This window comes from Ovis canadensis, chromosome 14, assembly GCF_042477335.2.
Source record: "Ovis canadensis isolate MfBH-ARS-UI-01 breed Bighorn chromosome 14, ARS-UI_OviCan_v2, whole genome shotgun sequence".
Taxonomy (NCBI): domain Eukaryota; kingdom Metazoa; phylum Chordata; class Mammalia; order Artiodactyla; family Bovidae; genus Ovis; species Ovis canadensis.
This window is the reverse complement of record NC_091258.1, coordinates 68,271,698-68,294,073: the sequence shown is the minus strand read 5'-3', so window position 1 is coordinate 68,294,073 and position 22,376 is coordinate 68,271,698. Positions and strand designations below refer to the sequence as shown.

General features: G+C 50.3%; 1 protein-coding gene across 1 annotated transcript in view; it reads right to left on the bottom strand.

Annotated features, from left to right (window-relative positions):
• SULT2B1 (sulfotransferase family 2B member 1) overlaps positions 1-22,376 on the bottom strand; it is a 35,938-nt gene that overhangs the window by 4,681 nt on the left and 8,881 nt on the right. Inside the window, exons 2-5 of the mRNA XM_069551108.1 lie at positions 10,655-10,794; positions 3,821-4,029; positions 1,176-1,302; positions 824-918 (exon numbers count right to left, since the gene is read on the bottom strand). Of these exons, the coding sequence (XP_069407209.1) occupies positions 824-918; positions 1,176-1,302; positions 3,821-4,029; positions 10,655-10,794 (571 nt within the window). The remainder of the gene's footprint in view (positions 1-823; positions 919-1,175; positions 1,303-3,820; positions 4,030-10,654; positions 10,795-22,376) is intronic.

Genomic DNA, 22,376 nt, shown 5'->3' with positions numbered 1-22,376 from the left:
CTGGCGGTCCAGTGGTTAAGACTATGCTTCCAATGCAGGGGGTTTGTGTTCGATCTCTGAATAGGGAACTAAGAGCCCACATTCCTTCAGGTGCCACAAAAAAATTTTTTTTAATTTAAAAAGGAACATGGAACGTTGGACACCTTCACTGTAGATCTGGTCCAACTAGAAGCCCAGCATCCTCCTTGCAGTCAGGCAAAGCTGCAGTCATTCTTCATGGCCCCTTCTTCCAGGCAGCCTTCCCTGATTGCCCCAGCCAGAAGGCCTTTCTCTCCCAGGTGCCTGCCCCAAGGACGTTCCACAGGGTCGTCTAGATAGAGAGCCAGGCTCTCTATCTGCCTCCAAAGACCATTTTCTTCCACTGCTTCCCTCTGCCTTTCAGGTCACAACCATCAGGAAGCATCATCACTTCTTGAGGTCAGGGTTCTGTAGCATCTCACTTAACCTATAGCCTCCCTTGCTTAGAGCGCACCTGTGTCTCCCACCTACTCAGAAAAAAGCCTGAGTCCTCACTCTGGGCCCCATCCTCTCTCTGCCCTATCTCACCCCACCCCCTCTCAGCTCTGGCCTCTTGGCTCCCTTTGGAACACTTCAAGCACACTCTCACCTCAGGGCCTTTGCACCAGCTATTCCCTTTACCTGAGACACATTTTCCCCAGGGAGCTCCATGGCTCTCCCCTGACCTCCCTTCTGAAAATCGCACCCATGTGCATTAGGGATGCTCTGCTCCCTGCTTGCCTTTTCTCCTTAGTTCTGTGGGAAGCAGAGCTGGTGAGTGGGAGGAGGGAGGGGGGAGCGGAGCTGAGCCGGGGGAAGGGATCACCTGATGCATTTCCTCGTAAGTGATAAACAGGAAGTTCTCTTTGCCCTTCATCCGAATCCAGCCCTTAATGTGGTCGAACCAGGAGCCGAACTGCACTGCGAGCAGAGAGACAGGAGGGTGAAGGACGCGGAGCTGGGCCAGCCTCCCTGGGGCTTGGAGGAGCCCAACCAAGGCCCCATGGCCCAGGCTTGGCCCCTCAGAGCTGGAGGCCTCCCTCCAAGCCCCCACCACCCCACCACCCTGTCTCTGCCTCGCTGTCTCTCCCCACTTCCTTCTTGGCCCTCTGTCCCTCCTCCCATCTGGGCCTCCTGGGGCTCACCAGCCCCCCAACCTCACGTGCCCCAGTCCTCACCTTCGCCTTTGAGGAAGTTCTCCAGGAACTGGTCGGGGGTGCCAGGATCCTTCAACTGCCTGGCGATCTTGGAGTAGTGATAGAGCGAGACTGCCACGTCCCGGGGGTTCCGGCCCATGTAGATCACCTGTGTGGGGGCAGGGGGAAGAGGGGAGAGGGTGTCAGCCCCTGAGGTTTCCTGCCCTCCAGCCCTCTCTCTTCTGATCTCTGCAGCAGGACGGACTCAGGGTAGACTTCTGGAGGGACTTCCCAGCTAACGGGGTTCAGATCAGTTAGCCTCGGTCCACAGCAGGGGAGGGCACCCTCCAGCCACACTCTGGGAAAAGAGAGGGACTGTTTTGATACCAGGTGGAGAGGCAGTTTGGCTTCAAGAAATAGAGTGAAGGAGACAGGCATGCAGGGCAGGTGATGAAGATCATGGTGAGGGGCGATGACCAACAGAGAAAGGCAGCCACCTCTGCTTCCTATTCCCACGGCTGAGGCCCCAGCCTCCTCCCCAGCCTCCTAGCCTCCGCACAGCCCCAGAGGCTCTTTCTACACCCACACCTGCTGTGCCCTCCTTAGCCCTCTGCCCCAAGGCGGAGTCCCAGCCCCTGGGCCTGGCATTCAAGGCCCTGATGACCCAGTTCCGATCTGTTTGCCAGCTTGATGTTCTGCTACGAGCCTTACTCCAGCCCCATCAGATAGGTCCTCTCTCAAGACCAAGGTTAGCCATGCAGGTGGTCAGTCACACCTATGTGGCCAACCTCCGACAAAAACCCTGGATGCCGAGGCTCGGGTGAGCTTCCCTGGTGGGCGACACTCCATGCGTGTTGTCACATGTCTTTCCCAGAGGACTGACCACCGTCCATACAGCTCCACCGGGACAGACCCCATAAAAGCTGGTGCCTGGGCCCCTGTGGATGTGCTCCCAGGCACCTCTTCCCTTCACCAACTTTAATTTCCATCCTTTCTCTGTGCTAAGTCGCTTCGGTCATGTCCGACTTTTTGCAACCCTATGGACTGTAGCCTGTCAGGCTTCTCTGTCTGTGGGGATTCTCCAGGCAAGAATACTGGGGTGGGTTGCCGTGCCCTCCTCCAGGGGATCTTCCCGACCCAGGGGCTGAACCTGTGTCTCCTGTGGCTCCTGCCCTGCAGGCAGATCCTTTACCGCTGAGCCACCGGGGAAGCCTACCCTTTCACGGTAATAAGCTATAACCGTGATCATAACAGCTTTGCTGAGCTCTGAGTCCTTACAGTGAATCACTGAGCCTGAAAGTGGGCTTGGGGACCCCTGGACTGCAATTCCCGCCACTCCTCTGTCCACACTCACTCCCTTCCTTGGCGATCCCGCCAGTCTCCTGGCTGGGACTCCTCTCTCCGCCTCTATTTCTTTATCTCTGTCTGTCTCTGTCTGTTTCCATCTCTGTCTCTCTCTGTCTCTATTCATGTACACACGCATCTCAACAGGTTGCAAATATGCCCAGCACACATCACTCCTGTCAAGCCCAGATTCGTCTCTCTCACTGTCCACCGGCATCCTCCACTTGGGTCACAGCAGAGCCCCCCACCTTCCCCCCGAACCTCTCCTCCCCTTCTCAGTCCATGGCAGCCCCAGCCTCCCAGCTCCTTACTGGATGTGCCAAACCCCCTGCTGTCACCCCTGACTGATGCTCCTCTCACACATCCAACCTGCCAGCAAATCTTCCTGGTTCCAGCTTCAGAATGCGCTCCAAGCCCAGCCCCTTTCCTTCACCTCCACGGCACTGCCCTGATTGTCTCCACGGCCACCTTGCACCTGGCCTGTCGCCTCCTCCCTGGCACTCTGCTTCTGCCCTTGCCCTGAGCGTCTGTTCCCTGCCTTGCAGCCAGAGGGCGCCCGGGAAAACCTAAGTTGGTCCCCGTTTCTCCTCTGCACAGAGCCCTCCCCTGGCTCCTGTCCCCCTCAGAGACAAGCAAACTCCCCACCAAAGCCCGTATGGCCCTTGCACATTGTGGCCCCTGTTAAATCCCTGACCTCATCTCTACTCCGCTCCCCCTTGTTCACTTAGATTCAACCACACAGTCCTCCTGATTAGACCTCAGGCCTGCCACACCCACCCCAAGGCCTTTGCTCAGGCCACTGCATGGAACATTCTTCCACCATCCCCGACACCCCCGTGGCTCCTCCCCTCACATCTCAAGTCTTTACTCAAATGGCATTGTCCTGCTGAGACCTCCTTTGACCTGTCCCCTATTTAGAATTGCAACCCTTACCTCTAACTCCAACCCCCACCTTCTCCTCCTTCTCGATGTGAATATATCATCTTGGCTGTATTAACTATTTTCCTTATTTTTAAAAAGATGCTTATGTAAATTTATTTGGGATCCAGGATCTTAGTCCCCCAACAAGAGATCAAACCCATGGCTCCTGCAATGGAAGCATGGAATCCTAACCACTGGACCGCCGGGGAAGCCCCAGCATTTTCCTTATCTATTCCATCTGTTCTTGGCTTGACCCCTTTAGAGCGTGGGCTCACAAGGCAGGTGTTCCTGGGCATGTGTTTGCTGCTGTTCTAGATCAGGACCAGGCACATAGTGGCTGCTTAATATGCTGAGTTCATCAGAGAGTTATGCTCCACCCCTCCTCGACCCCCCGATACACACACCCTTCCCTCCTCCTGTACCTTGGCCTTGGAGTTGAAGAAGGCCTTGGCGAAGAGCTGGATGGGGAGGTGGGAACTCATGAGGCGGGGGCTGGGCTGGTTAGGGAGGCTGAAGGCGCCCATGATGGCTTCACACCAGGGCGACCGCTTCCAGATGGGCACCGAGTGGATCCAGGAGGGGTCCCCGTCCTTCAGGATTAAGCTCAGGATCTCAATCATCCAGTTGGTCCCTGTTGGGAAAAACTGGGCGAGTTAATCGGAGGTAGGGCTTCCCCGGTGGCTCACATCGTAGAGAATCCACCTGCACTGGAGGAGACCCACGTTTGATCCCTGGGTCGAGAAGATCCCCTGAAGGAGGACATGGCAACCCACTCCAGTATTCTTGCCTGGAGAATTCCATGGAAAGAGGAGCCTGGCGGGCTACAGCCCATGGGGTCGCAAAGCGTCGACACGGCTGAGCCACTAACACTTTCACTTCCCCCCTGTCTGCTGGCTGGATGCAGAGATGCCAGTGGAAACTGGGGCTCCTGGGGATGGCAGAGCCATAAAGCAGAAGAGGCGAGGATGCCGGAAGCTGCATGGATACCCCCCCTTCACTCCATCCATCCCGCACTGGTTGTGCAGGAGGCAAATACCCCCCCCCCACCCCCAGGGTACATAGAATTCACTCCCTATGGACCCAAACTTCAGGACAGTTAAGGGAGGAGGCTGGGTCCTGTCCAGACCACATAGTTTTTGGTTCTTGAAATCAGGAGACCTGCCCAGCCACACTTGCGCAGAAAGGATCCTTGGAGTTCAAAGGAGAATGATGTCAAGAGATGTTCTACCCAGACCCCTTCCAGTAAAATTCGTCTTGGCTAAGAGATGCGTGTGCACACCTGGGAGGATCCTGAGATATACCAGATACGGACTGTGAACCAGGCAAATCAAAATGATCGGCCAAAGGAAACCCAGAAGAAATGCCCCATAACAGTAATTCAAACTGCACGAAGGTGCGACTCAGAGACTCTCCCCGAGTCGGCCCGTGCACCTTTTCCTCTTAATAAATGACTTGACTTGTGTTGTGACTCTCCTTTTGGTAGAAATTATTTTCTGCAAAGCCAGAGGGCCAGGGCCCTTGTCACCGCCCACTGTCTAGTGTCTGGGATCTGGCGCTCTTACCGCCTCAAGCCAGCCACTCTCTGGCTGGGAACCCAAGCCCGGCTCTAAGCCATTGCAGGCCGAGGCCGCCTGAGATCAATCAGAATTTACAGGAATGAGAAATAGATTTTTTTTTTTTTTGGCCTCACCGCATGGCTTGTGGGATCTTTGTTACCTGACCAGGGATTGAGACCAGGCCTCAGGCAATGAAAGCGTGGAATCCTAACCACTGGGCTGTCAGGGAATTCCTGAGAAATAAGTTTCTATTGGGTCAGCTTAATGAGATTCTGAAGCACTCCATTAATACACAGAGGAAGCTGGAACTGAATTCAGGTGGCTGGACTTAAAATCTCAGCACTTTTCACTGCCCCTTCTTGGGAATAAGCCCTTGATTTCTTTGGTGGTGGTTTAGTCACTTAGTCGTGTTGGTCTCTTGCAAGCCCATGGATTGTAGCTAAGCATACTGTAGGTAAGAAACTGTAGGTAAGAATACTGGAGTGGGTTGCCATTTCCTTCTCCAGGGGATCTTCCTGATCCAGGGATCGAACTCGGGTCTCCCTCCTGCATTGCAGGCGGGTTCTTAACCAACTGAGCCACAGTGCCACAAACATCACGTTGTAGGAAGGGGATCTCATTCACGACCCGGTTCACAAGTCTGGGTTCCAGGAGACTGCCGGCAGGTCAGATGAGAAATAACAGTAATATGAACAGTCGCTGGGTCTTAGCGTTACATCGTCCTGGATTCTAACAACTACCTTGTGCCAGTTCCCAATGTATTGTCTCTCAGCTCCAAACCCGTTCTGGGTTCCCTGTTCTTGACATTGGAGCTGGAGAGGATGATCAGATCTCCTTGGAAACCTGGCGCAATGTGACGCTTGGTCAGTAGAGGGCGCTAGAGGAACCCTGCAGAAGGATGCGGTTTCACTTCCTGGTTCTGCTTGCTTCTCCCAGAAGGCTTTTTTTTTTTTTTTTAATATTTATTTATTCATGTTTAGTTGAGCTGGGTCTTTCTTGTGGTGTGAGGGCTTCTCACTGAGATGGCTTCTCTTGTTGCAGAGCAGGGTCTCTAGGCACATGGTCTTCAGTAGTTGTGGCCCACGGGCTTAGTTGCTCCCTGGGCCAGGGATCGAACCCGCGTCCCCTGCACTGGCAGACGGATTCCTAACCACTGTACTACCAGGGAAGTCCCCCAGATGGCTCTTGTGGAGGACAGAGGCCAGCAGCGCAGTGCGCAGAAAGACGCAGCAGTGTGTATACAGTTTCTATTGTGTATGAATGCAAAAGATGGGAAACCAGGAAATGTGAATCAATAAGGAGCTCGTTAAACAAGTTAAACAAGGATTCTTGTACATCCAATGTTATGAAATACTATGGAACTGTAAAAACCAACAACACCCCAGGAAGCTCTTTGTTTACAGTTCTAAGATGCGATGATATCAAAATACAAGGAAAAAGAAGGCAAAACCATAAAAAAAAAAAGAAGCAGAATGATGTGCATCATTTATTAACTTCTGTGGGGAAAAAGTAACCAAAAAATGTACGTTTTTGCTTGTACATAAAATTCTGAAAAGATACACAGGGACTGTTGGTGACTTGGGAAGAGAGGAATCTTTTGTACCTCTTTAATTTTGAACTATGAATACATGACTTTCTAAGAGAAATTAACATATTTTAAACTTCAAAAATATCTAGAATAACTAGACATCATATGCAAACAAAGAACCTTGATCTATACCTCATACTATATGTAAAAATGATCTTAAAATGAATCTTAGACTTTAGCGTAAAATCTAAAACTAAAATTTCTAGGAGACAAAAAAGCCATCTTTATGACCTTGGTTTAGGAAAAGTTTCCTTAGCTACGACATCAAAGTCTGATCCATTAAAGAACAAACTGACAATGGGAGCTCATCAAAATTTAAACTTTTGCTCTGAGAAGATGCTGAAAAGAAAATGAAAAGACAAGCCACAGACTCGGAGAAAATGCCTGTAGAAAGCATACTCAGATTACATAAAGAGCTCTCAAAACTAAATAATTAGAAAATCAACCAACCAATTAAAAAGAGTAAAAAAAAAAAAAATCTGAGCAGACACATTGCTGAAAAAGTGGACTTCCTGGGTGGTCCAGTGGTTAAGAATCCACCTGCCAATGCAGGGGACATGAGTTGGATCCCTGGTCTGGGAAGATCCCACATGCCTCAGAGCAACTAAGCCCGCTCACCACTATTAGTCAGCCCTGGTTCCTCAACGAATGAAGCCTGCGTGCTCTAGGGCCCACGGGCCAAAGTTTCTCAGCGTGTACGCCACAACTATTGAAGCCCGAGTGCCCTAGAACCCACACGCCACAGCTACTGAGCTGAAGCGCTGCAACTACTGAAGCCCTGCTCCACAGCAAGAGAAGCCGCTGCAGTGAGAAGCCCGCACACCACGATGAAGAGTGGCCTTCACTTGCTGCAACTAGAGAAAGCCTGCACAGAAAGCAAGGAAGACCCAGAGCTGCAAAAAAAAAAAAAAAAAAAAAAAAGATATATGATGGTTTGTAAGCCTCTGGAAAAATCCTCGGCTTCATTAGCCAGCAGAGACATGCGAATACAAGCCACAGTGGAATACTAGAGCACGTCTGCTAGAATGATTTTGCAGGGACTTTCCTGGTGGTCCAGAGGGTAAGACTTCCTGCTTCCACTACAGGTAGCATGGGATCTGTCCCTGGTTGGGGAACTAGGATCCCACATTCTCTGTGGTGTGACCAGAAAAAAAAAGAAGAATGGTTTAAAAAAAAAACCTCGACAATATCAAGTGTTGGCAAGGAAGCAGAGCCTCTGGAGTGCACCGATCTTGCTGGTGAGAACACAAGAGGGTAAACCAGCTTTCCCCAAAGTCCAAGATGGTTTCCACTTTGGAACCAGTTTAGCAGTTTCTCAAGTTAAGCATATGTACTTCCATAAACTCAACAATTCCACTGCTAAGTATTTACTGAAGATAAGTGGAGAAGTATTTCCATGCAGAGACCTGTGTGAAATGAATTATGGCAGTTGTATTCGCCATACTCAGCCCAACCTGGAAACAAGCCAAGTGTCCTTCAGCAGATGAATGTATAAAACCCGCACGGTCCATCCATTTTCTGGAGTACTCCTCAGCAGTAACAAATACAACAACTTGGATGAATCTGAAAAGCACCCCTGGGGGCAGGTGTAGGAAGGAGAGGGAGGGACAGATGGAGAGAGTAGCGTGGAAACGTATGTAACACAGACAGCCAATGGGAGTTTGCTGTCTGACTCAGGGAACTCAGACCCAGGCTCTGTGACAACCTGGAGGGGCGGGGAGGGAGAGCGACTCAAGAGGGACGGGACATATGCATACCAATGGCTGATCCCTGTTGACATATGGCAGAAACCAACACAATATTGTAATTATCCTTCAATCAAAAATAAATTAAGAAAAAAATGAAATACATTACTCTGAGTGCAAGACGTCAGTCTCAAAAGTTGCGTGGAGTTTGACTCCATGTGTGTGGCGTTTTGGGAAAGGCATAACTACAGGGGCAGCAAACGGATGACTGGTTGCTGGGGGATGGGGTGAGCAAAGAGCTGATCACAGAAGGGTGTGAAGGGGTTTTTGAGGGCAGGGAAAGCACCGAGCCCTAACCATTCAAGGCGCCAGGGTGTTCCCTGAACCATTCTACATCTCAATTGTAGTGTTTCCTGTGTACGTCTTTCAAAATTCGTAGAACTCCAAGAGAAATGAAAACATGTCCATAGACACATTTGTATACCAATGTTCCTACAAGCCTTATTAAGAGTCAGAGAGTGAAAACAACCCAACTGACTGCTTATCAACTGATAAATGAATAAGCATAACATAGTATACCCAACAGTATACCCCTTCAGAAAAGAATCCACCAGCAGTGCAGAAGACGAGGGTTCGATCCCTGGGTTGGGAAGATCGCTGGAGAAGGAAATGGCAACCCCTTCCAGTATCCTTGCCTGGAGAATCCCATGGACAGGGAAACCTGGCGGGCTACAGTCCCTAGTGTCACTGAGAGTCAACCGAAGCGGCTGAGCACGCAGGCAGTACACGCATATCACGAAATATTATTCTGCTATAAAAAGGGATGAAGCACTGACAATGATGTGTGTCAACCTCAAACACGCTGGAACTTCCCCGGTGGCTCAGCGGTAGAGTCTGCCAGTGCAGGAGACAGAGGTTCGATGCCTAGTCCGGGAAGATCCCACGTGCTTCAGCAACTAAGCTCCAAAGGCACCACAGCTACTGAGCCTGGGCACCAGAGCCTGCAAAGCCACAAGTCCTGAGCCCATGTGCTGCAACGACAGGAGCCTGTGCAACCTAGAGCCCCTGCTCCACAGCAAGAGAAGCCACCGTAATGAGAAGCCCGGGCACTGCAACCGGAGGGTAGCCCCCGCTTGCCACAGCCGGAGAAAGCCCACGCACCCACGAAGATTCAGCATAGCCAAAAATAAATAATAAATGAATAAAATTATTTTTTTTAAGTAGGCTAAGTGAAAAAAAAAGCCAGACACAAAAGACCAGCTATTGTACTATTCTACTTACACGAAATGTCCAGAATGGGCAAAGTCATAGAGTAAGAAAGCAGAATAACGGTGCCTAAGCCTTGGGGGTGGGGGGGTGGGGGTTGGGAGGTGCCGGCTAATGGGTACAGGGTTTCTCGTTGAAAGTGAACTGAATGTGTGAATGCCTCGGTCATGTCTGACTCTTTGCAACCCCATGGACTGTGGCCCGCCAGGCTCCTCTGCCCATGAAATTCTCCAGGCAGGAATACTGGAGTGGGTAGCCATTCTCTTCTTCAGGGGATCTTCCTGACCCGGGGATCGAACTCGGGTCTTCTGCATCGCAGGCGGATTCTTTACTATCGGAGCCACCAGGGAAGCCCTGTAAGTAATGGAAATGTTCTAAAACTGACTATAGTGATGGTTTGCACGGCTCTGTGAATGTACTACAGCCGAAGAACTGTGTACACTTTCCAATGGGTGGATTTGGAAGTATACAAAGCGTATGGTATGAGAACTATTCTTTTAAGTGTTACCCAAAAACTCCTCATAGAACTCTATGTTGAAAACGGTGAATATAATATTTTGAAATTCTTCAAAAATATTTTGAAAGAATATCTTTGTTCAGAGCTGCGTCTCTGCACCTGGCAGACAGTCAGTAAGCAGCATTTCAGTAACCAAGTGGAGAAAATTAAGATCTTTCCTTCCGCCCTCTCTTTCTCCCTTCTTTTCACAAATATTTATTGAACGTGTTTCACTGTTTTAGGCTCAGCGAACACGGTCACGATCAAGAGGAACCAGAAAATCTACCCTCATGGAGCCAGGTTCTAGTGAGGAAGACCGGCACTAAATCAACCAATGGAAATATAATACAGTGGCTGGCAGGGAAGACAAGTGTGAGGAGAGTTCAAGGATGGAGAAGCTGTTTTAGCCAGAAAGGTCTCCAAGAGCCAGCGTAGGGGCCGGGGAGGGAGCGAGGCACCCAGGGGATCGGGGAAGGGTGCCCCCTGGCGGAGCGACCGGCCATTGCAAAGCCTTGGCTTTGAACAGACCAAATGGGTCCCAGTCCCCACCGCGCCTCCCGCGTTCTTCTCCCCCTTTGTCGTCGGTGTCCCCCTCTCACCCTCGGCCCCACACTCACCCAGCACTCTCCCTAGTGCCCCCCCTCCCAGCCCGGTCCGGCAGGTACCTGACTTGGGGTAGGTGACGATGAAGATGTCATCGTCCTGTACTTCGGCGTTCTCTACCAGGCTGATGCTCTCAGGCGAGTAGATGCCCACGGGGAAGAGGATGCCTTTGTACCTGAAGTATTCGCCGGACAAATTCTGGCTGTAGGAAGGTAGGGGAGACACCGTGAGGACCGGAGACGAGGCACGGACAGAGGTCACCCCTGAGAGAGCCTTTTTAAAATTTTAATTAATTTATTTATTATTTTTTGCCATGCTGCCTCATGCAGGATCTCAGTTCCTCGGCCAGCGATAGAACCCACGCCTCCCAGTGGAAACTCGGAGTCTTAACCCCTGAACTGCCAGGGAAGACCCAAGGGGCCTGCGTTTGAGCGTCCTTCGTGGTCCCAGGAGCCTGCCCAGGGGTCCAGCTTTACAGCAGAAGCTTCCGGAACTGATGGCAACAGAGTGGAGGAGGGATCTTGGGGCAGAGGACAGAGGGCGACCAAGGACATGGGCGAGGGGCACCCTGTTCATTAATAGGATTTTCTCTGCACCTCGTTTCCTCATCTGCAAAATAAGGCTAGTTTACTAACAGCCGGTAACAATTCTGGGCTTTCCTGGTGGCTCAGAGGGTAAGGAATCTGCCTGCAATGCAGGAGACCTGGGTTTGATCACTGAGTCAGGAAAACCCCCTGAAGAAGGGAATGGTACCCCATTCCAGTATTCTTGCTTGGAGAATTCCATGGACAGAGGAACTTGGCAGGTTACAGTCCATGGGGTCCCAAGGAGTCAGACACAACTGAGTGACTACCACTCTTACTTCACTTCATAACGTTCATATGAAATGACAATGATTGGTATCTCCATTTTCTGGATGAAGACATCGAGGCCCAAAGAGGTCAAGTGACTTGCCCAAAGTCACACAGCTGGCAGGACACACGGCACTTCACCTCTGCAAAATGGGACTAAGTGCTCTCCTTATGTATACTCTTCCCCCCAACCCTCAAGGAAGATGCTCAGTCACCACGTGCATTTTACAAACACAGGCCAGAGGAGTCAGGTGCCCTGCCCATTCCTGCACGGCCGCTGAGACGCAGAGCCGACCTGTGAAACCCATATGTGCAGTCACCCAGGAAGCCGGAACAGTCTTAAACTTTAAGCCCCTCGATGAAGCCACTTTCCCCAAAACCCTGCAGTGCGTTCACAGAGCCATACTCGGACATACAGTTTCCCAAAGTGAGATGCTTTGAGAGCAATCCATTTAATTCTGTGACTCTTTGCTATGGCAGCCTCCCTTGGGGTTTCCTGTCTGTGGCGTGGGAGAGAGATAGGTGTTTGGGGGACCCGGCTAAGGTGAAACTGAGCTGAGGATACATTTCACTGGACTTCTGTGGGATATTTACAAGGTTGGCCGGCACGTCTGTGTATAGTTACGGGGACGGCGAGCTGGTTGGGTGCAGGAATTGCTTCTGGGAGCACTGGTTGGGCATAAAGACAGGAAGGCTGGGGACATGGAAGTCAGATCACAGTATCACATGTCTAAGGGAGCTTGGCGTCAAAAGTATGGAGTATGGGAGGAGACTCAGGTTTTTGTTTTTTACTTTTTGGTATGGGCTTCCCTGACGGCTCAGACAGGAAAGAATCTGCTTGCAACGCAGGAGACCTTGGTTTGATCTTTAGGTTGGGAAGAACCCCTGGAGAAGAGGATGGCAACCTGTTCTTGATTAGAGAATTCCATAGACAGAGGAGCCTGGTGGGCTACAGTTCATAGGGTCACAAAGAGTCAGGCTCGACTGAGCAACTAACACTTTCACTTTCTTCACAAGGCATGTGGGATCTTAGTTCCCTGACCAGGCACATGGAACCTGCACCTCTTTGCAGTGGAAGCATGGGATTTTAACTGCTGGACTGCCAGGCAAGTCCCTAAAATAACTGCTTTTAATAAAAAGGAAGTGAGGTGAGTGTTGGACCCAGTGAGGTTGAAACCCTAGCTGACTTGCACAGCCCTTTTCTGTTATTTCTTCCTTATCTACCCAGTTGACAAATGAGAAAACTGATGTCCACTGAAGTCTGCAACTTGCCCAGGGATCTCCCAGTGTCCTTCCTGAAGGCCTCCACCAGCTTCCAAGATTTGAGGGATAGGGAATTTCTCCAGGGCTTGGAATCAGGCTCAGGCTTGCAGGAGAAAGACAAAAAGCTAGAGCATTGTTTCCTCTACGTGGGATCCCAGGAGGGTTCTGGGGAGCCCAGGTAAGGCTTGGCCCAGCCAGCCAGGGTTGCCAAAGGGGCAGAGTCCCAAGGTGGGGGGGCTCAGAGGAGGCTATGGAGGAAGTTGGCAGGTGGGCTATGCTCTACTTGCCAAGGCCTCTTTTATTCCTGGTGAGGGGACTAGGAAGAAAGGGCTGGTTACCTTAGAGGGGTGGTGGCAGGGGCTTTGCAAGCCCTGCTTCTTAGTATCCAAAGTGGGATAAATGTGAATAAGAGTGTGGTTCCGAGGGACTTCCTTGGTGGTCCAGTAGCTAAGACTCTTGAGTTTCCAATGCTGGGGGCCTGGGTTCAATCCCTGGTCAGGGAACTAGATCCCACATGCCTTACTCAACTAAAGAGTTCTCAAGGCGCAACTATAGATTCCACATGCCCACAATGAAGATCGAAGATCCCGCATACCACAGCTAAGACCTGGTGCAGCCAAAATAAATAAATATTTAAAAACAAATATTTTTTTAAAGTGTGGTTCTGGAGCTGGGCGTCTCGGGTTCAGAGTTGAGCTTGGGCACTCTCTAGCTGAGGTAAGGCCCAGCGCTTCATCTCTCTGTGCCTTGGTTTCCTCAACTATAAAGTGGGGGTAGAAGAAGTCACATAGTGTCTTGGTTAACAGCATATGAGTTTGAATTCTTCCTCCCTCCAGCTGTGGGGCTGTGGGTAACTCACTTGACCTCTCTCCGCTTCAGTTCTTTCATCCATAAAATGGGGATAATAAGTAAATATTACCTCATAGGATGGTTGTGAGGATGTAAAAAGTGCTTAGAAATGGGCCTGGCATAAGAGTATGCATTATATAAGTGTTTCTTAATTTTCGGTGGGAGGATTTAATGTATCATTTGACTTGTAGTCGAGTCAAGATAGGATTTGACTCACAGTCCACATTCAATAAATCTGGACTAAAATTATTGTTATTATACCCAGTAATAGAGGCAACACTAGGCGTTGGTGTGAGCCCAAAGGAGAGGTTACTTGGCACAACCTTTGGCACACAGTAGGCCCTCTGCTGGCCCTCAGCACGTTGTAATTAACTTTATTGTTCAGTGATTTCAGAAGCTGAGCTCAGGCATCGGAATTAGTGATGTCACTAGTTGTCAGGCAGATTTAACCCAGTGGGCTTGACTGTGAGGTCATCAGTCACTAGGCATATTGGCTGCTAAGTGCCTGGGTCTTGGCTCCAGTGGGTTCCCTGTGTTCTCCGTGGGCCCCAGGCAGCAGATCTCACCTCTCTGAGCCTCAGTTTCCTCGTCTGACACGTGAAGATAACGGTAATCTCAACCTCAGGGTTTTAATCCTACCTAAAGATTAAAAGGGATAAAATATGCTAAGTCCCTGACTCCTGACTGATACTCAAGACACTGAAGCTCCCTTTAGCGTTCAGGGCTATTTTAGACTTTGATCTCACCAACAGCTCCTTAAGGAAGAAATGTCCTCCCCAGCTTACGGAACAGGAAAATAGAGCTGTCAACAACGAAAAGATCCTGCGCCCTCCAGGAGTCCCCGAAATAGTCACTGAATGCATACATGCATAAATATGAGGGTGTCCCACCATCCCTTGGGCTTCCCTTGTGGCTCAAGCTGGTAAAGAATCCGCCCGCAATGCGGGAGACCTGGGTTCGATCCCTGGGTGGGGAAGATTCCTGGAGAAGGGAAAGGCTATCCTCTCCAGTATTCTGGCCTGGAGAATTCCATGGACTGTATAGCCCATGGGGTCACAAAGAGTCGGACACAACTGAGCGACTTTTACTCACACCTTCCCCTTCAGCACAATCTCCAAATTGGGGGACTACCCCCAGGGGACCCTACCCCAGGAAGCCAGGGTGGAATCCACAGTGCTAATACATTGTTGGTGCCTAACCAGTATTCGACTGACTGACTGACTGAATGAATGAATGAATGAATGTATGAAGGAATGAATATGCGATGAATCCGTGAGTGAATGAATGAATGTGTGAGTGAATGAATGAGTGAGTGAATGAATGAATGAATGAGTGAGTGAATGAATGAATGTGTGAGTGAATGAATGAATGAATGTGAATGAATGAATGTGAGTGAATGAATGAATGTGTGATGAATACGTGAATGAATGAATGAATGTGTGATTGAATGAATGAATGTGTGAGTGAATGAATGAATGAATGACTGTGAGTGAATGAATGAATGCGTGAGTGAATGAATGAATGTGTGAGTGAATGAATGAATGCGTGAGTGAATGAATGAATGCATGAACGCGTGAATGAATGAATGCATGAACGCGTGAATGAATGAAGGGGGTCACCTGGGAAAAAAGTTAAGGAAAGTTAAAGAGCACTTGTTACATCCGTTCGCGTTCCTCCAGGGTTCTCAGTCCCCAGCATTTTTAGAATCCCCCAGGGAGATGTCAGAAACTCCCGAAGCCCAGCCTCATTCCAGGTTAACAGTGTCCAAACCTCACCACTGCGCCCCTTGAGCCCAGAACAACCAGCTACTCAATAAATGACTGAACATCAATACTCAATTAACAATCGAGGCGTGATGGGGGCCCCACTCCCGCCAAAGCCACCCAACGCCCCGAGCACTATTCCAGCCTCTGGCCTTGTATCTGCCATTCCTCCCACCAGGAATGCTCGCTCCCTGCCCTTCAGCATGGTGGCCTGGCTGGGGTTGGGGGGGTGGAGGGGCGGGGATCTGGAGTCCTGCTTGGCTGAATCTCACTGTGTGTCCCCAGACAGGTGCTATGCACCCTGTCTTCTCTCCCCACCTGGTAAATTAAATCTGGCCCCGGGGTGACCTTGCTTCTCCCTGGGTTCTGAGCCCAGTTGGTTTCCAGGTCAGCTCCAGGCCCTGTGGCACGCAGCGATCGCTTGGCTGGAGCCGAGGAATGAAGATGACAACTGGGCTGTGGGCAGAGACCTGCAGCAGGAGGAACAGCAGACAGCTCACGTGATGGGCAGTGGGCCAGGGTCGTAATTAGCCTCCTCAAAGGGGCCTGGCCTGGGACTTCCCTGGGGATCGTGGCTAAGACTCCACACTCCCAACACAGGGGGCCCTGGGTTCGATCCCTGATAGGGGAACTAGATCCCACATGCTACAACAAGGACCCAGCACAGTCAAATAAATAAAATAAAATAAATAAAAACTTAAAAAAAAAAAAAAAGGCCTGGCCTGCCCTGCTAGGGAGACCCCAGGACACAAGACTATGAATGGCCCAACCTGGTGACCCTCCTTCCTGCCACCCCCGACCTCCCAGTCCCTCAGGCCCTGGCTCTTCCTCTCGGTCCCCACCACCCTAGTCCAGCTCAGCTCTCCTCCTTGCCCTCTGGATCCTCAACCCAGCTTCCTCCCCAGTCTCTTGGCCTCCAGTTTCTCATTCCTGTTCATCTCTGATTGGCCCAGAGCTCAAGGCCCGACACAGCCTGGTGGAGGGGAATTGTATCAGAACTTGGGTGCCATCCATCAATATTTTCGTTGAAGGGACTTCCCTGGTGGTCCAGTGGCTAAGACTGTGCTCTCAATGCAGGGGGCCCGAGTTTGACCCTTCTTCAGGCAACTAGATCCCACATGCCGCAACTAAGCCCTGCTGCTGCTGCTGCTAAGTTGCGTCAGTCGTGTCCGACTCTGTGCGACCCCATAGACGGCAGCCCACCAGGCTCCCCAGTCCCTGGGATTCTCCAGGCAAGAATACTGGAGTGGGTTGCCATTTCCTTCTCCAATGCATGAAAGTGAAAATTGAAAGTGAAGTCGCTCAGTCGTGTCCAACTCCTAGCGACCCCATGGACTGCAGCCTACCAGGCTCCTCCGTCCATGGGATTCTTAAAGCAAGAGTACTGGAGTGGGTTGCCATTGCCTTCTAAGCCCTGGGTGCAGCCAAATAAGTAAATATGTGTGTGGAAGAAATAAAAATAGCGCTCACAGTGCTTCCTGGCCTGACACTCCTCATTCCATTATAAGCCTTAATTTGCTTATCCCCTCAACAACCCTAGGAGGCCACCTGACATTGCTACCCTCAAGTCACAAATGAGGAAGTAGAGGCTCCAAGAGGCAGCGTCACTAGGCTGCTATCACACAGCTGCAGAGGGCAGAGCTGGGGTCTGAACCCAGGCAGCGTGGCCCTGCAGTCTGCACCCTGAGCCGCCCCTCGCCATGGGGGTAGCCCCTCCCCACTCGCCATTCAGTTGTGCTCAGGTGAGCTCATCCTGGGCACAGGCTGTAGGGGCTCGAGAGTGGAGGGGGGTCAGGAAGACACCGATTTGGCTTCAGGCAACGCACATAACCTGGGTCTCAGTGTCCACCTCCTTCCCCTTGGTCACAGGACCGTTTAACTCATGTACGTGGCCATTGTGAGTACTCTACTGTGTACCAGGGTTTCCCGGGTGGCTCAGCGGTAAAGAATCTGCCTGCCAACGCAGGAACTGCAGGAGACATCGGTCCGATCCCTGGGTTGGGAAGATCCCCTGGAGGAGGGCATAGCAACCCACTCCAGTATTCTTGCCTGGAGAATTCCATGGACAAAGGAACCCGGCAGGCTACAGTCCGTGGGGTCGCAAAGAGTCGGACATGACTTAGCAACTTAAACAACAACGATAATTGTATATCAATAGACTTCCATGAAATATCTTAATATAAGCAAAGATTTTAAAGCAGAGTTTCTCCCTCTCCTGGGAATTCACCCAAGAGAAACAATGTTCACATCAACATGAGTACTCAAGTGTTTATAGCTGCCCTATTCATAATCTCCCCAAACGGGGAAGAATCCAAATGTCCTTCAGTGGGTGAGTGGACAAACAGTGGTACACACACACCATGCGATACTACTCAGGAATGACAAGAAACAAGCCTTTGATACCCAGCACCACACAGATGGGTCTCAAAGGCATTGGGCTAAGTGAAGGAGGCCAGTCTAAAGGAGGTCACGATGTGTATATTTCCATTTATACGCCTGTAGTGGGCTGAATGATGGCCCCCAAAGAGGTCCATGTTCCAGTCTCTGGAATTTGCAAGTGTGTTCCATTGCTCCACAAAAGGAATTTTGCAACTGGGATTATGTTAAGAATTTTTAAAGTGTGTGTGTTTTAAATCTTTTGACTGGGCCACATGGCACATGAGGTCTTAGTTCCCCAACCAAGGATCAAACCCACATCCCCTACATTGACATTGTGGAGTCTTAACCATTGGACCACCAGGGAAGCCCCGTGTTAAGGACTTTGAAATGGAGAGGGAATTTAGTGTGCCCCGAATTACAAGGGTCCTTCTAAGAAGGAGGCAGGAGGGTTAGAATCAGAGACAGAAGATGTAATAACAGAAGCAGAGGTCCAGAGAGGAAGGAGATTGGAGGAGGCTACGCACCTGGCTTTGAAGATGGAGGAAAGGGCCACAAAGCAAGAGATGGAGGTGGCCACTGGGAACTGGAAAAGGCACAGGAGGAAAAGGGAGGAACGCCCCCTGCTGACACTGTGATTTTAGCCCAGTGACAGTGATTGCAGACTTCTGACCTTCAGAAATGGATGAGCACAAATTCCTATTGCTTTAAGCCACTCAGTTTGTGGCAACAAGAAACGAATGTGTCATTTTGGACTAAAGTCTATGGGGACTTCCCCGGTGATCCAGTGACTAAGACTCTGCGCTCCCAATGCAGGGGGCCTGGGTTTGATCCCTGGTCTGAACTAGATCCCACATGCTGCAACTAAAGATTCCATATACTGCAACTTGAAGAAAAAAGAAAGAAAATCTGACTATCGAAGATTCCGCATGCCACAACTAAGACCCACTGAATCCAAATAAATAAATATTTGTTAACAGGTATTGAACAGGGAATAGATTAGCAGCTGTGGGGGCGGGAGGCTGACAGTGGAAGGGAAGAGGGCAGCTAGGGATGGGGCAGGGAGGGGTTCCCTACAAAGGTGTGGGTTTGGTCCTAATTGTGGTGATGATTACACAAATCTATATATGTGTTAAAATTCATAGACCTATACACTGCCCCTCAATACAAAAATCAATTTTACTGATTGACTTAAAAAAAAACAACTATATAAATACTTAACTCCCACTAGCCATTGTTATAACAAGACACCCTCTTGGCCAGCGTCCCTTTGGTGACACAGGATTGTGCAACAATGCAACTCCTGCCTACTTTATAGGCCTGCCTCGGATCTGCTGTGTGACCTGAAGTCACTCTCAAACCCTCTCTGGTCTCACTTGAAGAATGAGCAGGAATGGGGGCAGAGACCAGAGGCCTCTTTCCCAGGGACCTACCTCCCAGTCTGATGTCCAAAGAGCGCTCCCGGTGTAGGGAGCTTTAGGCCTTTTGCCTGCAATGAGGCAAATTCATTCATTCAGCCCATAGGTATTTTATTGAATCCCTGCCTGGTATGTACTGATGCTGCTGCTGCTGCTGCTAAGTCGTGTCCGACTCTGTGCGACCCCATAGACGGCAGCCCACCAGGCTCCCCCGTCGCTGGGTAGGGGCTGAAGTGAAGTCGCTCAGTCGTGTCCAACTCTTTGCTACCCCATGGACTGTAGCCTACCAGGCTCCTCTGTCCACGGGATTTTCCAGGTAAATAGTACTGGAGTGGATTGCCATAGGGGGATACAAAAGTGAGTACAACTGACAACAAAAAAAAAAGCCTATCGCAGCTTACGTTCGAATGAACAATAAAATTAACCCAATGTTTTAAATGTAGTGTATGGGATGGTGATGGGGGGCGGGGCGGGAATGAAGCCGGTGGGGTTGAGATGGATGGAGTCAGGGGAGGTCTCTCTCGGAAAAGGTGACTTTTGAGCAGCCCGGCAGGAGGCGAGGGCAGAGCCGAGTGTGGGCACCAGAGGGAATACTGGGTGCAAAGGAAGCGGGAGACGGCAGGCTACTGCGACTCTGGGGGCTGGTGGGAGGGGAACTCTCCCACCCCCTCCGCCCCCGACTCCCGCGCTTCCAAGCACGCGATGCGGCTGCAAAGGGAGTATTTCCGCCTTTCCGCAGCGCGGTGCTGCTGACTCACAGCGGGTGCCTGCGGTCAACTTGCCTGCCTGTCTAGGGAGAGCGGTGCCAAGGCTCCTCCAGCCTGAGCTGGGTTCAGTGCCCTCAGTCCCAGGACACCCTGTGCAGTGGCAGCCGCCCTCCTTTGCCTGGACTGTTCTCTTTTGCCTCCCGAAATTCCTCCGCTTGGAGCCCATCTGGGGCACGCGCCCGCGTCTCATGCGGCCACCTCCACCTCCGTGGGATGACTCACGCCTTGGCCAGAGCTCAGAGAAGCGGGCTCTTACCCTCTGCTGCTGTGGGCTGCGGCAGGCAGCCGGGGAGACGGGATCAGAGTAACCTCTTTGGGAGATCATTTGGCAACGTTTGTCTTATACAAGCCACCTCCCGCTCAAGCAGACCTGGTCGATGTGCTTTTTCACGCGGGCGGCATCCTGTTTGCTTCTTTCACAGCCCTTTTAATACTTTGTTACTATTTTCATTGTCTAGTGATAGAGCTACAAGGGAACAGAAATTCCGCGTCTCCCATGTCCCACCTCCAAGAACCAGCATCAGGCAAGCGGCACTCCATTATATTTGTTGGAGGCACAAATGAATGTGATTTCCAGAAATTTATGAGATGGGTGCCCTTGAAGTGAGGTGATGTTGTAGGTACCAAAGTACCAATTGCAACCTTGTTTATAAGAGGTATAAACATGTTCTCTGAACAAGAGAACTGGTTAAATAAATCAGAACTGAGTGAATAAATCACTGGCCGGCAAACGTTGGAAACCAGCCACTGGAAAGGAGGCGTTTATGTTTTGATAGGGATTTGGACTACACATGCATTTCTCAAAATGGCACACTTAATAGATTTGTGCAGTGCACTGAATATAAACATTATCTATTTTCAAAAAGCCCGAAAACAAGTATTGAAGTCTATTTCATAATATGCAGCCTGGAATGCTTAAGGTGAAGTGTTCCCACGTCTGCAGTTTACTCCTTGGAAATGCATCACCAGTAAGAATTGCTGGATGCGTAGAAGGTTGCACAGATCTATGATAAAACAAGTATAGTAAAGCTGTAGGGGTAGTGGATACAGAGCAGGTGTGCCATGGATGAGTCCTTCAAAGTTTTTCTAGGTCTTGAAATTTTCATAACAAAAGGTCGGAGGAGTAAGGAGATAGCATGTATTTGGGAAGATGTCTGAGATATTGCAGACAGTGAAAAGACGAAGGGCAGAGCCAGAAATAAAAGTGTCTTGCTGCCGCTGCTGCTAAATCACTTCAGTCGTGTCTGACTCTGTGTGACCCCATAGACGGCAGCCCACCAGGCTCCTCCGTCCCGGGGATTCTCCAGGCAAGAACACTGGAGTGGGTTGCCATTGCCTTCTCCAATGCGTGAAAGTGAAAAGTGAAAGTGAAGTCGCTCAGTTGTGTCTGACCCTCAGCGACCCCATGGACTGCAGCCTTCCAGTCTCCTCCGTCCATGGGATTTTCCAGGCAAGAGTACTGGAGTGGGGTGCCATTGCCTTCTCCGAAAAGTGTCTTAATTATGTTTAAAAAATAAGTAAGTGGGACTTTCCGGGTGGTCCAGTGGTCAAGATTCTGCTCTTCCATTGCAGGGGTCATGGGTTTGATCCTTCTTTGGGGAACTAGGATCCAGCAGCCAAAAATAAATAAAGATTTTATAATAAACAATAACAAATAAGTAAGTAAAGACAAGATGCACTTAGAAATCTTCTGGCAGTATAGTATTAAAAGTGGTTACTCAGGGGATGGGTCTGGGGAAGCTGTGTCTGGGGGGGGGGAGCTGTGAGAACTAGAATTTTCCATTTTATGTCTTTGCACGTCTTGAATTCTGAATTGTGATCGGGGCAGCTGTGGCTGCCAGGTGCTCGCCCTCCGCCCCATGGCTGGTGGGATCAGTGAGATGTCTCCAGAGACTTGGGAGTCAGGGGTGGAGGATGGCAGAGCCCAGACCTGGCATCAAGTGATCAGGAGAGCGCACCTGGGGTGAAATATGAGCTTGAAATGAACTTCAATGGGTGGGTGGAGACGGGAGAGAGCCTGGGGGCTGGGGAGGGGAGTTTAAGTCCCCTAGACTGCCTGGATATAGCACAGGCATCTTTTTCCTTTTTTTTTTTTTTTAAGAAAATCTAATTAGGAAAATAAATTGTTGGATCGTATCTCTGTATCTATTGATCATCTGGGTTTATTAATAAGTTATATGTATTTATTATCCTCTGGGTCTGTTAATAAGTTAATGGCCTCCCCCAGTGCTGCCATGCCAGCTTCAGGGGCCCCCTGTATAACCAGCTTGATGCGAAACCTAACCATCCTTACAGAAGTACGTGCCATCCTGTTCACGGTGTGGGCACTGAGATCTCTTCTCTGCTGTCCTTCATCCTCCTTCTAAACAATATCGATATCAGACCTTACACCTTCCTCTGCATCTTGCTGATTTTTTATTACGGCAATTTTTTCAAATCTGTAGCCACCTCCTTTTTAAAAATAGCTGCCAGACCATTATTTACAATTGCTGAGGTA